General features: G+C 32.8%; 1 protein-coding gene across 1 annotated transcript in view; it reads right to left on the bottom strand.

Annotated features, from left to right (window-relative positions):
* Positions 1-2,163: 2,163 nt before the first annotated feature.
* The window catches only part of LOC110454583 (mucin-5AC-like), an 83,046-nt gene continuing 69,107 nt past the window's right edge, over positions 2,164-16,102 (bottom strand). Inside the window, exons 37-50 of the mRNA XM_021504171.1 lie at positions 12,091-12,780; positions 11,255-11,353; positions 10,733-10,753; positions 8,874-8,894; positions 8,621-8,662; positions 7,351-7,383; positions 6,920-6,943; positions 6,181-6,204; positions 5,872-5,904; positions 4,578-4,604; positions 4,183-4,215; positions 3,833-3,859; positions 3,441-3,473; positions 2,164-3,160 (exon numbers count right to left, since the gene is read on the bottom strand). Of these exons, the coding sequence (XP_021359846.1) occupies positions 3,156-3,160; positions 3,441-3,473; positions 3,833-3,859; positions 4,183-4,215; positions 4,578-4,604; positions 5,872-5,904; positions 6,181-6,204; positions 6,920-6,943; positions 7,351-7,383; positions 8,621-8,662; positions 8,874-8,894; positions 10,733-10,753; positions 11,255-11,353; positions 12,091-12,780 (1,112 nt within the window). The 3' untranslated portion in view covers positions 2,164-3,155. The remainder of the gene's footprint in view (positions 3,161-3,440; positions 3,474-3,832; positions 3,860-4,182; positions 4,216-4,577; positions 4,605-5,871; positions 5,905-6,180; positions 6,205-6,919; positions 6,944-7,350; positions 7,384-8,620; positions 8,663-8,873; positions 8,895-10,732; positions 10,754-11,254; positions 11,354-12,090; positions 12,781-16,102) is intronic.

The following is a 16,102-nucleotide window of genomic DNA, read 5'->3' as shown; positions in this document are numbered from 1 at the left end:
AAACTTTCTCATTCGGAATGTATACCTATACCTTCATATACTCTTTTATTAAAACGAATTGGCAACCAAAGTGATATGAAGAAATAAAAAGTAAGTAAACCAACCTAAGGTGGTTACATGTTCAACAAGCAGAGCAGACCATACACACAAGAAGTTGTCCTCTCACGACGGCACACATGCCATACCTGTGAAAATTAGTGTCAGTTTTATCTCCTAGATGGTAACTATGTTCTTTATTATATATTTTCTATGTACGTTTTGCTATGGTAGATTTTAGCATTGGCGGGTTTTTATGTGGTTAACTATAGTACCAGTCATTGACATATCACAGTAGTTTAAATACGGTAAATTATGTGGGGTTTCCACTTGGGAGAGTAGAAGCCAATGCACAATTAGGTTGCCCGTCACTGCGCTCCGAGTCACACACATAGCAGCAAGGCATGGCGTAGCACCTGGCGCTGTCTGTGTCCGTAGAACAGCTAGCTATGGAGTAAGAACAGGTTAAGAGAACTTCCCCAGGGGTGAGTGTTATGCATAAAACCATTATTGATTGTAACATGACCAGCCAAGTAGCTGTCATGGCCATTTTGTCTATAGTTGATTGAAAGAATTTTCTTTGTGAAATCCGCTCGCTGAATCTGGGGTTATTTGTAAGGGATGTGAGTGTGTAGTTTACGAGCCGGATAATTAATGGAAGCTGACAGGTTTAATTGATATATTTAGGAACTGTTCTATGCGGTTAGGCATATGTAAAATGGTTGTTATATATTGGCAATTTGTAAAAGTTGTTTATGGGTAATTTTACGAACCGGAAGTTCAAATGTATTTGATACCGGAAGTGAACCTTAGATTGTTGACCTTTTGTAGTTCGAGTGACGGGGACCATGCAGTTTGGGTCATGTAGCCTTCGTCACGTCTGCTCGTCACGGACACTTCTCAGACGACTCAGATGCTTCGTTGAGACGTCACAGACAGTCACGCCACAACAGAGATGAGGAAGGCCCTGGGTACTTTCACGACTCCTGAGGAACCCCTATGACTTCAGAGACAAGGTGAATCTACATCACAGCCCTCTGCTACTTCTATATGAACATTCGTGCACTTAAGTATTGTGTTAACACTTGAATAGAAAATTGATGTGGCCTACATTTACATGTAGTTGTGTCACTACAGAACTGTACCAAAAGTGGAACTAACTATTAAGTTTAGTAGTGTGATTTACTTCATGACTGAAGCCTTATATTCAGGAATTTTACATAATTAGAAAATTGTTTACATTCTAGTCTTGGATTTGAAACTTATTACTATTGAGGGTGTGTCAAGGATACTCAATTCTGGTCATGAGGGTTATGTTGATGCTGTGTGGTAATCAGTATGCAATAGAGCTTTGATCCTCTAAGTGCGATTACCACTAGGTGATAGTTCCTTTTATGGAAAGCAACTCAATCGTTACCACTTGTTTATATTCTGTTCATATATATAGTGAATTGTTAATAAATTAGTTGAATTTATATCATTATTGTTGATTCTACCTCCATCATCCAGTATTCACTACTCGACTTCGTGACAATACCTACATCAAAAAGATAACATTTTACGGTCGATTGTTTTACGATTTTAAACTAATGATTGCCAAGTTTTGTTATTTTTCGATTTTGCGAAGTTGTTTAAATACGTTTTCTGTGCCATTTATACATCATGTCATACACTCAGTTGATCTTTACAATTAATTATGTTTCCTATTGATCTTTAACCTGATACGTATTTGCTTTTAGATTCCTGTTTACCTTGTTTTTTTGTGCCTTAATGACTGAAATTGTCGATGAATTGTCAAATAATACTAAAAAAAACAATCCAACAAAAGAGATGCAAATTTTGTATAGAAAACAAAACAACGACAAAGTATATGGAAAATGTTTTTATTTCTATGTAAAATACTATGGTTTTGTTGCATCATAAACTATTTAAATAAGGTGGACTCGGCATCCCGGTTCTTCTATACATACTTTTAACATCTTACTATTGAAATATTTTAATACATATAACTGTCTGACCCGTCCCGCTCTCCCCTCCCCTCCCCTTCCTATTTAGTCCTAGTACCTGTTACTGATACGTAATATGACATAAGTGCAATTGTCTTTAACGAGTTTGTTCGTTAGTCAGTTATAGCTACTTCTAGCAATACTATTACTCACTGGGAGTAATGTAAAAACGTATATAATTAGCAATACCAACTGTTTAGGAGATGTTTAACAACCATGCGTTGTAGTGTATCATAATTGTGTGAATACTATGTTTTGTTAAGTTTGAGTTGTGTAACAACTTGTAATAACTCAACGTGTTAAGTAGGTGTTAAATTGCCTTTTTTATAACTGTAGTTTACTGTTCCTTTTGGTGTTTTCTAAATATATGTAGTAATACAGTCTGTGTCATGTCATTTTCGGAATTTAAAAATGTAGTAGTTTTGTTAACATTTACACCTACGCATATTTACACTCCATATTGTAATCTGCGGTATACCATTGCTTTCAGCATAATGATATAAGTAACTACTTTGTCAAATGCATAGAGACCAACCATTGTCATCATATCAATATTCGTCGGTCACATAATATTGTTTCATAATTGATAAAAATGTCACTAAATAATGACAAAAAGGCTAAATTTACGTATTAACTACACACAAACTAAACTGATGTAAGACGTAATATATTTTCTATCAAACGTACAATTACAAAACCGTTGTCTTAAAATTAGATCACGTGATTACTATTGAAGGTATGTTTATGAGGTAAACTACACACATCAAACTAACACAAAGGTATTTTAAACAAAGACATTAATCGATTACCATAGTCGCCGTAACAGTTAACGATTAAACACGTACTGTTTGAAAGAAAAACAATGCAATTATTTTGGACTGTTTATAATTCTATATAACTTATGTCTAAATTGTCAGTGGCGTCAATGTCGTGGTTAAAAAGATGTATTGGTCGAGCAATCCACCATCGATCTAGTTGATAAGCTTAGCACTCAATTAGACAGTTTCTGTGTGTACACCAATACATTGCTCATATGTCACTTCCACGTTGTCACGTACATTGTAGACATCTTGTTTTTATTGTTCATTTGGTGTTTCGGTAATTGTCACTCCATCAGCCTGGAAAACAAAACAGACATGTCACTGCAATTCATAAACACATCAGATAGTTATAAATATATCAGTCATAAACAAAGACGCACTTGGATAACTTAATATTTAAAAAAGAACTGACTAAAAGTATTGAGTGAACATAAAATTATATATTAATTGGTATTCAAGACCGAATATAATATTTAACAAAGTACTTTTTTACATTGACGACTTAAGAAATAATACTGTTGAACTTATAATTGTTAAGTTGTTCTATAAGAAAGTTAGCTTGATTCAAAGGACTTACCTCTTTGACCTAACATTGCAGCGGACTGCATGGCTGTTGGAATTAGAATGAAAAGGGATTACGTTCATGTTCATGTTAAGGAATGTATAGCATTGCGATATCATATATGAGTAGAAGTTGTTTTTATTTTTGTCAATGACATTTGATATCCAACATTGTCCGTAAATGAAATGTACGAAGTAGGTAATTTCATCATCAATATCTGAACATAACAAAATGTTGGAAATGTAGTTTTTTAAGTTAAATTAAGACTTCTGTAAAGTTGAAAATATCATTATCAGAAACATCAATTGTTCGCATAGTAAACGATGATTCAAATGAACATCATGATATATTATTCCTGCCCAGCAGACTTCAAATAGACAAACCATCAGTCTAAAATATATTCTCACCTTTCATTCTCATAGCCGCGGGTGATGCTAAAAAAATAAAAAATATGTCATATTTTGACTGTATTAGTGGCAGTACGAACTTATTATTTTCATTTACAGTCAAACACATCTGATATTTGTAAATATCTCGGCCATAAACAAAGACGTACTCGTATAATAGTCAGCTCAATATTTAAAAAAAACTGACTGAAGTACTAATTGAACATAAAATGTATCTATTAATTGGTATTCAAGAACAAATATTGTAATCAACAAGGCACTTTTTCACATTGACGACTTAGGAAATAATTATATTGTACTTAATTGTTAAATTGTTCTATATGAAAGTTAGCTTGATTCAAAGGACTTACCTCTTTGACCTAACATTGCAGCAGAGTGCATGGCTGTTGGGATTAGAATGAAAAGGGATTACGTTAATGTACAAATGTTAAGGAATGTATGGCATTGCATTATGATATATGAGTATAAGTTGTTTTTATTTTTGTGAATCACATTTGATATCCAACATTGTCCGTAAATGAAACGTACGAAGTAGTGAATTTCATCATCAATATCTAAACATAACAAAATGTAGGAAATGTAATTTTTTAAAGTTAAATTAAGACTTCTGTGAAGTTGAAAATATCATTATCAGAAACGTCAAAGTTTTGCATAGTAAACGATGATTCAAATGAACATCATGATGTGTTATTTCTGCCCAGCAGACTTCAAATAGACAAACCATCAGTCTAAAATATATTCTTACCTTTCATTCTCATAGCCGCGGGTGATGCTAAAAATGTAAAGTAAAATATGTCATCATTTGATTGTATTAGTGGCAGTACGAACTTATTATTTTCATTTACAGTCAAACACTTTATAATAGAATGCGCTGATTTCCAAAAAACACATGACAGATTTTATGATGTACCGTCTATGAAAAGATTATTCGATACAGTTTATGTGCAATTCTTTACAATAAGATATGTTATATTGTGCAGCCAATATGTTCGATATTGCTGTATTTCATTAATCCTTTTCATATTTTAAGCTATTAAGTTTTGGTCTGATGTGTTTATTTTCGTGAATGTCTCTTTTTATAGTTTTGTTGTTCATAAATGACTCACATTGTTGATTGGCCGTTAAACAAATCAAAAACAAAAAAATAAACTTTTCGGTTAATGCGAGAGATATGCGTTCACATGAATACCAGTAAACACACAAACTGAGCCCTTCGCTGTATTTGACCAACCTTCATGTTCAATCAATGTTTTCCATAAAATAGAAATAACGATATCATTCGCTTTGAGAGTAGCTTGAAGAATTCGTAAATTCTTTTGGTGGTGATTTGACTGATATGCATTACTACTTCAAAAGCGTTTCTTGAAAAAGACTTTATTGTCTTTAACTGAGGTATAACATTATGGCTATTCTTTAGGGATCCAATGCGTCCTTTATATTCTTTCAATACCATAATTACAAGTATATTATAAAAGATAAGTGTCAGATTAAAACAAAATTACTTTGTAACGTAACCCTTCGAAAGCTTATAAAGCTGGCTTACATTTAAACAACAATCGTATGGCAGTTTTTTACATTTATTCGAAAACTGTATTTTCTTAAATTGGCATTAGGGCTATTCTTTAGAATCCACGAAGTTCTTTACATTCTATCAATACCACAAGTACACTTACATTACTAAAGATAAGTACAAATTTAATACAAAACTAGCTTATCGCGTAACCCTTCATGAGAAGATTTTATAAAGTTGGCATTATACTCAAACAACAATCGTATGACAGGATTCGTACGTAACCTTTTTGAAAATTGTTTTTTTGGGTATTGGCGCAACATGTCAGCGCTCAATCAAACCGTTTTTCACCTTTATTGATTAATGAATTTTGCATAACGTATTACGAATTGGAATTTGATTGTGAAGCTTACTAGACTGAATATTTAGTCGTATATTATCTTCTTGGTATTTTACTCAGCAAGGATTAGTTTCTTACAAGTAAGCTAAATCCATCTTAACTGTAAGTATCTGTTTTGTCTATACTTACTTGCAGCGGCTACCATGTCTCCTAATACATCAGCTGAAAACGAATGTAGTGTGTTTAAATAAGCATATAGCATGTAGTATTTTTAATTACACGTGATCTGCTTAGTATTGCTTTTATTAAATATGATAGTAATTACAAAAATGGTCATGTGCATTTTTTTAACACGCAAAAAGCTTAATTAGTAAGCACAAGGAGAAATTGTTTCAGAATAAATATCTTTTGCAACATAACTATGTGGTTTAAAATAAGATGATTGTCTAATATATAAGATATAAAAAAAAAAATATTTTTCGTTGACCAGCTACGTACCTATTTGGTCTGGCGATCTCCCAACTACAAAAGATCAACACAAATGCAATAAAATTAGAGAAAATCAAAAAATTTCATCTAATATATACAGGAAGAAATCAAATTCCGCAGCAGTCTAACACTGGTAATTCAAGGTAAGTTATGATTTAGGTAAATCAGAAGATCAAAGTTGTATATGGTTATAAGATATTTTGGTAATTTAGGGTAAATTACGACTTAGATAAATCTGAAGTTTCATGTTGTATATAGGTGTAACGTATTCATGTAAAAGGTAAGTTACGATTTAGATAAATCAGAATTACAATGTGTATATGGTTGTAACGTGTTCAGGTAATTCATTTATTTCCTTTACAATCGTACCCTAACAAATATGTTTAGAATTAATATGTAATGAATCTGAATTCTTTTTAATTTTATAATGAACGTGAAACACTTCGTTGACAAACTTCAATTTAAAACATATTAAAGAGCCATCTTTAATTATGTTTAATATACGACACATTTAATTGTTATGAATGACGTTATAATGTATGTTTGAGATATGTCAAACATTGAAAATATATTTATGATGTTTTAACACAGCAAAATGATTATATCATCATGTGTGTTATTTTATATTCACGACAACTCTAAATCAAAGCATTAATCAATAGTGTACTCTGAAACAGAGCATAAATTGAATATTGTGATTGTATGCACGATTTACAGGTGATTGGTGCATATTACATGTCATACGTACGTGATCGAAGCAGGATAGCCTTTTCTGTAAAAACAAAAATTAATCAATATTACTGATCCTCTCGACAAGTAATTTAAAGAATATATGTGTCTAAGAACTACATACTAAATAGAAATATATAACAACTTCCATGAAAAGATTATATGTACTTTTTGATATATATCATCTCATAGGTACAAGAAATTATAGATTACTTTGCACTTGGTAAGTTTGGTATATTTCCCCCTTTTTGTACAATTTATTTCAGGTGCAAACGTGAAGTTTGCTCACATATTTTGTATTTATCTATATTAAGGTCGACCGGGCTAATTCCACCCATCCCTTTGACCATCTCAGCGTGGTAATCACATTTGTACAGGGACAAATATTATTACATTGAAAATTGAGAACAGGACATAGACGACATTCAATTAGCTGTTCACAATACTTACGTTCAACTTTAGGAGGCAGGATTATGGGATCTCCTGTAGAAAAATAATTTAGTCATTAACATCAATATGATAATATCAATACAATTTTACATATGTAAAAATATACATTGAAAATGCAAAACATATATTAATTCCAAAGTCATAATATAAATTATATATGTATATATATCTGTCTAGTTATTTCAATATTATAATATTTAATAGCATTTTAAAATGACAGAATTGAACAATTATCACTGGAATATCAATATATTAAAATCACTATGGATTTTTTAAATTAAATCAATACAAATTTTATGAACATGTTTTAACAAGATAACGATATGGAAATAACAACTGATGCACGATTAGTATGCACGCATAGACATGTAGACGAATATACCCAAGCACCCACAAGGTGGGATAGAAGCAAAACCTACCGGCGATGTGAAATTACAACAGACAATATACAAGGTAATTATAAAAAAAAACAAGGAAACCAGAAACTAAGTAAGAAACCGGAACGGCGAACATGTTCGGGTGAACGTGTCCGGATACACGTGTCCGGATAAACGTTTCCAACACGATCATTAATGCAGAACATATGTTTACCATCAACGATCTAAGACATGTATCAGGGGGATTTTTTTAAACTTGAAAAGAACTGAAATACATTGTTGGAAATCAAGTGGTTGCGACAACATTGTCCAATGTCCTCGGCGTGTTTAGACGCACCATAGGTAGAACAAACTGGCTAAGTTCTTTTTTTGTTCTTTTCAATTACAAAACTTGATCATCAACACATACTATGCATCGTCGTGATATATACTCTACACAACCATTCGAGGATGACGTCTAACGAAAAGAAAAGATCAACAACGCCTCACTTTGTCATATTATCAATTTCGATATTACCCCCATACTGAAGTGCATATCCAAATTTTAAGTTATTCTTTTTGTAATTGTAAGCCAAAGCTATCATAGACATGTTCAATATCGAAATTTATATCAAATCGTTTATACAGTAGCTTGGTTGACAATTTATTTTCGATACATGTCTTTAATCTTGTACAAAATGAGTACAGCCATAACTGGAAAACCGTAGAAAAAACTAGTTTGTATAAAAAGAGCTCTCTCTTGAATATCTGTAACACTGAGGTTCCTTGGACTATTAGCTGTATATTCATAAACTATTATCAAATTCTAGCGGTAGGGTTTTACTAAAACAATAAATATCCGCCCGTAATACGTATTTAAAGTCCTAAACATACGGGTTTTATAGACAAATTACCTGTACGAGTTCTCATGTGAGCTGGGACATCCATTATATCAGCTGAAACATAACGAATACATATTGTAATCCTCAAATGGTTTCAGGAAAGAGAGTTCAGCTCTAATTGAAGATATATTTCCATCGAGCATTAAGATTGTTCTACTTTCGTGTTTTATCTTTAGTTAAAATTTTCAGAACATCATTCCTATTTGTTGTAACATTTCAGTTAAGCTTTCTGTATTGTTTTTAGTCAAGAGAAAATACAACTTACCAAGAATATCTCTCGTTAGACCTATGAAAACAAACAAAACACCAGTATAAATACGTAACGTGCATATATAATTATTATAAAACCAAAGAAAGGCGTTCAATATAATTGTAATAGTAGGAAAAAAATGGCATGTTAACTAGGAATGCTGGTTTATTATAACCACTGATATTGGTTAATTTTACTGCGTAAACATTCATTTAAAATATATATATTCAAAATAAGTTTTAAAAAAATCAAAACTATATTCATAACATCTATAGTGTGTGGTAGATCCGTTTATCTGGTCACATGTTTGATGTTGAGTATATATAACTTTGCGATGTTTAGTTTGACACACATGTATTGTCTAGTAGATATGTCATTGTAATGTAACATATACATTGGTTACATATTTGAAGTGGTAGATGGGTACGATGGGTGCGATGTGTGCGATGTGTGCGATGGGTGCTGGTCTAGGCTCTATGGGTACCATGAGTGGTTCTATGGGCGGTTTGAGTGGGGATCTCGCTTCTCTCAGTGCCCTGGGATTAACAGGGATTGGTGGATCTTCTGGTGGACTAGCAGCTGCATTTGGAGCACCAATCGGTATTTGAAGATATCAATGTAATGTTTTATCGGTAACATAATTGTTGCTTTGATCTTTTATTTGTTACAGTATTGATGTGTAGTATAATGTCATTGTAACGTTTAATTGGTTACATAATTAGAGTGTAAGAAATGTATCATTGTAATGTTAAATTTGTCACATAATTCATGTGTATTTTAATACACACACTAACACTACACGCATGCATCTTGCACACAGGGGAGGCCGTCCTTAAATGACCTTAGCTGTTAATAGGACGTTAAACAAAATCAAACAAACAAACAAACAATAATTCATGTGTAGTATAATGTCATTGTAACGTTTAATTGGTTACATAATTAGAGTGTAGGAAATGTATCACTGTAATGTTAAATTTGTCACATATTTGATGTGTAAGAGATATGGCATTGTAACGTTTAATTGGTTGAATAATTAGAGGGTAAAAGATATATAATTGTAATGTTAAATTTGTCACATAATTGATGTGTAGTATAATGTCATTGTAACGTTTAATTGGTTACATAATTAGAGTGTAGGAAATGTATCACTGTAATGTTAAATTCGTCACATTATTGAGGGGTAAAAGATATATCATTGTAATGTTAAATTCGTCACATTATTGATGGGTAAAAGATATATCATTGTAATGTAAAATTCGTCACATTATTGATAGGTAAAAGATATATCATTGTAATGTGAAATTCGTCACATTATTGATGGGTAAAAGATATATCATTGTAATGTTAAATTCGTCACATTATTGATGGGTAAAAGATATATCATTGTAATGTTAAATTCGTCACATTATTGATGGGTAAAAGATATATCATTGTAATGTTAAATTCGTCACATTATTGATGGGTAAAAGATATATCATTGTAATGTTAAATTCGTCACATTATTGATGGGTAAAAGATATATCATTGTAATGTTAAATTCGTCACATTATTGATGGGTAAAAGATATATCATTGTAATGTTAAATTCGTCACATTATTGATGAGTAAGAGATATATCATTGTAATGTTAAATTCGTCACATTATTGATGGGTAAGAGATATATCATTGTAATGTTAAATTCGTCACATTATTGATGGGTAAGAGATATAAATTCGCCACATGATTAATGTGTAAGGTATATATCTTTATAATGTTAAATTGGTCACATAATTGATCATACAACTTCTATGAAGATTATCTCAGATTTACAAGGTACCCCACAGGAAGCTCACTCATATGAAATAGATATTTATTTGAAACATACTTATACATACCCATTTGCTGATATTGTGTCACTGCAGAAGAAAAAGACAACGTATTAAAAGCGCAAAAGTCACACTTTTCTTAATTAATATGTATCGTTATTATATGGTATATATTACTTTTAAATATTGCATTGATGCATTTATCTACTAATGCATTTGCACAACGTCGAGTGTTATATCATCTATTTCTCATTCAACGTCAGACGGCGTTGGTTTATACAAGTGCAACATCGGGTTCTTTATACCCCTAGTCTTACCATTTTAAATCGTGTTTCGTTACCTCTTAATACTGAACGAAGTATGGTGTTATTTTTCATCGTAAACAAAGTCGGGTAACATCACATGTTACTCTAAAGACACAACGTCTGATTCCAATACCGCCAAGTGTAAATAAACAAAGGTACATCTCGTCACATCTTAATGTAGAAGCGCAACGCCATAATATGTGATATTATAGTCTTAAACACCAAATACACATATGGTGACGTCAACTGTAGTGGTAAGATACCTGACGTATATAGCTTGACTCACTTTTTGTAACCATCTGTTGCGGGGTCAGTTGAGCCATTGCGGCATTGGAGTCAAAACTGTCTTGAACGCGGTTGACTGTTGCGCCCAACAGAGCAGACACTAAATATAATTGATACATAGAAATGTAAGGAGACAGGGTTACCATCCACAGATACTCTAGATATAGGTCATATAAAAAGGTACTACTATGTAGCGGATGTATTACAAGCAAATATTTCGTTTTCGATGTTCTGTTGTTACAGTAAGTAGTCTTAAATGATTATAATTTCTTCCTAATAAACACTGTTGAATAAAACATAACCATGAACTATTCTGACTTCAATATCGTTATTGCTTAACTCTTATTCAAAATTGTATTGCCGGAACAGTTTCTAAATCACTTTTACAAGATGAGTTAAACCAATGTAATTTGAAAAGAAAATGAAGTGGATTACAGATACGTGAAATTACAGGATTAACACAAAACAATTAATCAGATATCTGCATTTAAAGCCCATCCTTATCTACGCTATAGCAAGGAGGCAAATAAACTAACACCTTCTGCCTCAAACACACATACAAACATGCATGCATACATTAAACACATGAGGGCACGTGTTTCAATATACATAGCTGTTGAAAAGACGTTGAACAAAACCCCTTTGTTATTATTAGTTGTTGTTTGAAACAGCCTGTCAAGCATATCAATTTGTTGGCAAAAGGCAACTTTTTGTTGCCAGACCATATATGACTGGGCCGTTAGGTAACCAAATAACCAAGATACAAACGAACTCTTCCAAAATGATTTCCCAATATCATATGGTAGAAAAGAAAAGATATTATAACCCAGTACTCACTTCCCAATTGACTGGCAGTGCTATGTGCTGGTTTCACCGCCGATGGAGCTCCAGCTGCGGCTGCCATTGAACCGAAACTGGCCATTCCGTTTGGTGCTCCAAATGCAGCTGCTAGTCCACCAGAGGATCCACCAATCCCTGTTAATCCTAGGGCACTGAGAGCAGCGAGATCCCCACTCAAACCGCCCATAGAACCACTCATGGTACCCATAGAGCCTAGGCCAGCACCCATCGCACCCATCGTACCCATCGCACCCATACCACTGTCTATGCCACTATTTCCCGCTGTTTGTACGCCACCGAATCCAAGTAGTGCTTCCATACCACTAAGAGGTGTCCCTTGTGTTGGATTAAAATTGCTAGTAAATTGGGTCGGTTGTGGTAGATGGGGAGGACTGTACGCTGTAGGTGCAGGCTGTGGTAGATAAGGGGAAGGCGGTGGCTGAGTTGGGAAGACAGTAGGCACAGGTGCTGGTGCAATACTAGGTGTAGGAGCAGGTTGTGCGTCTGGTGTCACAGCGGGCCAAACCTGATGACTTGAGACTGGAACTGGAAGTGCAGGCGGCGTGGGTGTCGCTTTTTGGGATTCTTGAAGTAGCATCTGGAGCATTGCTTCAGCTGAGATGTTGTGTTGTGCCATAAAAGTGACTAACATAGTCATCATGTTAGGGCTTGTTGCGCTTGCTGCTCCTTAATGAATCATATATGAATATTTAACATGTGTTTGCCATGCTAAAAAATAGGCATTTATTATAAATCTAAACGATGAAGAAAATATGGCATACTAATGTAAAAGGAATTTCTTTAGAAAAAATGAGAAGAGTTACAATATTTTTGGATTATCTATATCATTTGCATTCCAATACATTATGTCATGTTACAACTAACAATTAATATTTGTAAATTGACACACATCTTGCTTGGTTTGAAGGTTTTCGAATGCAACTCCATACATAATTTTATGTATCAACTAGAATTTAATACTTGTGAATTGATATACATTTTGCCTCTTGTAAGGTATTCGAATTAACTCAATATTGTATTTGACGTATCAACTAAATGTTACTATTATGCATAGACATACATTTTGCTTGTTTTTAATGTAATCAAATGCAACGCTATACAATTTGATATGTATTATTCGATATATACACATAATGATCTAGTACGTTTGTTTTGAGGAAATAAGTATTTGTATAATGTGTATTGATGTTAAGTTGTTTGTTGTAAAACCTAATTTGTATATTATATTCAGCGTTTAACAAATCAAATTTACACTTTTTATTTAATCCATTTTTTATTCCATTTATGTAACATCTTAATTGAGTGTGGTGTTAAACCAATTCTTGAATGAACTTACTACCATATTGGATGAACTAAGTATTATTGTGAATTGAAAATGTATATTCTCATAAGATATGTAAAATAGTACAAGTCAAAACAAAAATTATACGCATATATTACAACTAACAAGGTACTGCCCAGGGTCTTTGATCGTCAAATAAACGAAAAGTATTGTAAGTTTTGGTACTCTTGTTAGGGCAAAGTAGTAATCTCGAAGCTTTGGTTAAACAACGCTATTTTAACAACGTGAAAATCATTGCATAGTTTTTGTTTCAAAACAAAGACATTCATGTTAATACATGTAATAAAAAGTGTGTGTCGGAGCTAACGATCGTGTACTTTACAATCAGGAAGTATCAGGGTTTTTTTACATACCTTTAACATATATGTCAGGTCTACATGTTTAAATGTATGTATTTATAAGACCTACTGGTATGATGTAAGCATTTGTACAAGTTATCTGTATATTATAAATATGAGCAAAACCAACACGTAGAAAATATGTAATAGCGATATTTTCCTGTATAATATATAAGAGGGATATACGTCTATAATATAAAGAATAAAGAGATCTTCCTGTATGACATATAAGCGAGACTTACCTCTACAATGTATTAACGAGATACACGTTCATGTATCGTGTACTATAAGCGGGATCTACATGTGTGACGTATACATTTACGCAATCTAACTAAACTTTCGGAGACGAAACAATCTATGACTGAACAAATATTATACTCAATGGCATAACAATTTTTATAGTTGGACAAACTCAATCCCTTGGTGTAATATTTGGCAAGAAATCATCGCTCCTGCTCCGTATCAATTACCTTGGAAATACATGTATTTAAACACAAGGTTAAGGTACTGACCTAAGCGATTATATGATCGTAATATAAGGCTCTATATTGCATTATTATATCACAAATGGTCATGAATAGGAATAATTATAGACCAAGAAAATCATATAATATTTGTTATATGTGCAACCGAACAATTTTAAGTCTCACATTAAGAATAGATACTTTATATTTAGTGTATTCACTTGTATTCAGGCTACTCTGTTGGAAGATACACGGAATTTTTCCGATATTTACGGTCTAATTCTTACGGTATATTTGTAATAGGAATGTCGACATCTTAGCCTTTTTGTTTCTTCTTGTCGAAAGTGTAGCTAAAATGCTATATTAAACTGACGGTTCTTAAGATGATCACAAGTTGGTAGATGTGATTGCAGACAATATACCTATTGGAGGCCGAATGCCTAGTGGTACATACATTGTCTCAATAGAAGCTGATGCTATTTACTTCGGACACGTACAGAAGCCGGTGTACTAAAAGCGCTAATCTATCCGGATTCCATATCTGTATACAGAGTCATGATAACAGAACGTTTGGAGAATGTTTCAATTTCAAAAACATTATCATTGCTAAATGATAATATTTCCATATGTCATAAGCTATTAAGCTGGGCTGCTGACAGGTTTGAAATGTAAATAAAGAACGCGCCACAAACAGGTGGCATTGTCACTACCATCGTTTGATTTTAAACTATTCTCCATTCATAAGAAAAGGTTGTAATGTGCAAGTAGGATAATATTTAAAAGTCCAGAACGTATACTATTAGTTTTAATCATTTACGACTGTAATTTGTGATTGGTGTTGTAGGTTTAGAGACAGACGCCGAGGTGTCCAAAACCGAGTGGGGCATTCATTTTTGATGAAACAAAGATCAGCCTTGATGCATAGCAACTCGTTTACCATTTGTCATTAAATAACGTTTATTGAATTGCAGTGACCGTTTCTTAGCAAACACACGAATTAATTACTGATAACAGTATAACAAGCTTTCTATGTCTGTCAGTTTCAACAGATAAAACAAATCATTGCCACCTAAACTAGTTTCGTTTTGTTTACACCATTTCGAGTGCTTTAAAAATTGTCTTTTACAATATTGTTTGATGTTATTTCTTTATTAACAAGTCATAAATCAGTAATTCCTCTGTCCAGAATTTTATGATAATTTTAAGAATTAAAACTATATCTGCCTTAATTTATGGGATGGCATGCATGAGCTGGATATACATGTGGGGTGTATGTATTAGATATATCAGCAAGGTTTACAGGTACAATATTTGGATTTTTGTGATATATACGTCTGATTTATACCGGTTATTTTTCGAGTTCTATTACTTCACTGGACTTATCTGTCTACCAAGGATCATGCGTTTACGATATCTCCATATATGGCAAATGTTAAACCGGCATTAATGCCTGTTTATTTTATCGATTAAACTAGAACAACTGTCCTGGAAACAGTGGAATAATATTGATGAGATATATTTTTGACACACGTTTAATTAATTACCCCTAACGAAGCTGTGCTTGTTTATTTTATTCCATTGTTTCGATTGTGACGCCATAACGTCATAACGTCTCGACTATCCAATTGCATTAAGAATGAAGACAGACTTGAAGCAAAAACGGACAATATTTTAGTTCATGCTAGGATGAAAATATGATGATTTTACGATTAAGATTAACAGTCATGGTGATATGATAAACTGTTCTTTCATTCATACCCATTCCCTGTCCTAAAATTCGTCACAACTTTTAGTTGTAGCTTGTAAAACTATTTAGCACTGATAGACTCTTTTCATCCTATGTA

Source organism: Mizuhopecten yessoensis, unplaced genomic scaffold, assembly GCF_002113885.1.
Source record: "Mizuhopecten yessoensis strain PY_sf001 unplaced genomic scaffold, ASM211388v2 scaffold7915, whole genome shotgun sequence".
Classification (NCBI taxonomy): domain Eukaryota; kingdom Metazoa; phylum Mollusca; class Bivalvia; order Pectinida; family Pectinidae; genus Mizuhopecten; species Mizuhopecten yessoensis.
Note: the sequence above shows the minus strand (reverse complement) of the source record. Positions and strands in the feature narration are given on the sequence as shown.